Source organism: Cornus florida, unplaced genomic scaffold (assembly GCF_030987335.1).
Source record: "Cornus florida cultivar Cherokee Brave unplaced genomic scaffold, ASM3098733v1 CherokeeBrave_3.0.0_Hap2_Chr01, whole genome shotgun sequence".
Classification (NCBI taxonomy): domain Eukaryota; kingdom Viridiplantae; phylum Streptophyta; class Magnoliopsida; order Cornales; family Cornaceae; genus Cornus; species Cornus florida.
In genome coordinates this window covers 1,338,164-1,340,259 of record NW_026775571.1, presented here as the reverse complement: position 1 = coordinate 1,340,259, position 2,096 = coordinate 1,338,164, and the positions used below count along the sequence as shown (strand labels likewise).

General features: G+C 33.3%; 1 protein-coding gene across 1 annotated transcript; it reads right to left on the bottom strand.

The window, feature by feature from the left end:
- Window positions 1–962: 962 nt before the first annotated feature.
- On the bottom strand, window positions 963–1,602 carry LOC132275019 (transcription factor bHLH10-like). The gene is made up of 2 exons (XM_059776425.1): window positions 1,165–1,602; window positions 963–1,064 (listed from the first exon to the last, which is right to left on the bottom strand). Exons 1-2 carry the CDS (start codon window positions 1,600–1,602, stop codon window positions 963–965), a joined length of 540 nt encoding a protein of 179 aa, XP_059632408.1.
- Between the last annotated feature and the right edge of the window lie 494 nt (window positions 1,603–2,096).

The window sequence follows — 2,096 nt, the reverse complement described above, 5'->3', positions numbered from 1 at the left end:
TTATGATTGCACATTTTTAATGCTTTTTACTCATGCTCGAGGGGGTCAAAACTTCAACTTCGATTAATGCAAGAAGATAGTAGAGGCAATTGAAGCAATGTAATAGCCTATGTAATCTTGAAGAAAGAATACCATGAACATATACACATATACAGTATATGAATAACAACAGAATGTCACCAATCACAAAAATAAATCCACATTGCATCTAACTATGTATAGTAACAGAATATATTTAATTATAGAGATAGGCATGCAGACTGCAACATTTTAATTAACTGTCAAATGTGTGCAATATTGTTCATGTGAACTACCTAAAACTTGAGCACATGATTAAAGTGCCCACACACACACACAGGGAGAGAGAGATGTTCTTCCTGCTCTCAGTCAACTTAAAAAGTAGCTAGAATTGATGAGAACACAGCTAGTCCTAGGATATATGAAAAGTAAAACTGAACATAAAGAGCTCTAGAGTATAACACAACAGTTTTTGAAAATTAAAAGTAAAGACATATATAAGCAAGGAATCTTTTTTGGGAACTAACATAAAGAAGACCAAATATATGGCACAGACAACTGTTAGAATATATATATATCCATTCATGCATGCAGGCATTCTCTGAATGTACTCCTGCATGTCCAAATTTGGAAAGAGCAGAACTTGTCTCCTGAAGCATATATATATATATATATATATATGAAACAGCTATACTCAAATTAATTTATGATATGTATATTGTCTAAAATGAGAATTAATGAGCATCTATAACAGATAGTTAGTTCATTAAAAGCAATTGATCAAACCCCAACATTCAAACCATAAAATAAGTCTAACTGCTAAAGCATCCATGCCTGTCCTTACAACTTTATTCTATAATAATAATAGTATTAGACTAAAATAGTAATCATTCAAGAGTGAAAAACACCACCCAATTCATCATAAAAACCTTTTAATTTCTACCCTAATAGCTGCTAGTTGGTGGAATAGCTGCACACTGTCTGTCCACAACCTCAATAAGTTTGTTGGCAATTGCACTAGCATACACTGATGAACCTTCACATATCTGCAACATAAACAAAACACAAACTGTCAAAACACACCACATTTGATATATATATATTTCAATGAAATTGGGTGATCGATGAAATTGAAAAATTACCCACCTTGGTGTTGAACAAATAGCTGTAGTAATCGCCAATGTGGCCACCGACAACATGGTGCTGATCCAACTGGAGCTTGTCGAGGACCTTTGACACGAACATCAGGCAATTAATTCTTTTTTGCTGAACAACCTTGATGGTTACTTCATCGTCGATGATACGAACATTGACCTCCGTGTTCTTGGACTTCCTCTGAAGCCTCGAGCTCCTTAATGATGAACCACTATAGGACTGGTCTTGATCACCACCAGTGGGCTTTATGTTACAACTCTCTACATCTCCAGAACCAACATCTTCTGTCTTGTGCCTCTTGCTCCTGTCCCTGCCACATCTCTTCTTCTCCACCAGGATTTTTAGCTCATTCACTGTCCTAATCAGCTCTTTGATGTATTCAATAGCATCTCCAACTACTGATGCTCTATCAATCTTAGTTGTACTCATACCAAAATAAAACAACATATAGAATGAGATAAAATTAAATTTTTAGAGCATCAGTAGCATCTCCAACTACTGATGCATTATCAATCTTAGTTGTAGCTCTTTGATGGTTTTCATTGATTGCATTTTAATTTGTTGAATCATTAAATAAAACAACATATAGAATGAGATAAAATTAAATTTAATCATGCTATAAAGCCAAAATCTCTCTATATATTCACACACTCCATAAGTCATGATAGAATTTAAACATTACATGTACTTGTAACTGTCTCCATAAGTCCTGACAAAAGATTCAAAATTTCGACAGAGGAGTTTTCTTAGTAGATTTTTTTTTTTCCCCCTTCAAATTTGAATTTGTAGTGATATGTTTAGTTTGAAAGAAACATAGTTACACTAGAAGGGGTTGATGATTTTTTAATCTTTTTCTATGTTCTAAGAAAAATCACTTATAAAAAAAAAATGTTCTAAGAAAAATCAAACACAGATATATTTTT

Coding starts and splice junctions, on each gene's coding strand:
- LOC132275019 (XM_059776425.1), bottom strand. CDS start 1,602: ATGAGTACAACTAAGATTGATAGAGCATCAGTAGTTGGAGATGCTATT. Junction 1,065..1,164: donor GCTATTTGTTCAACACCAAG/GTGGGTAATTTT, acceptor TTTATGTTGCAG/ATATGTGAAGGTTCATCAGT.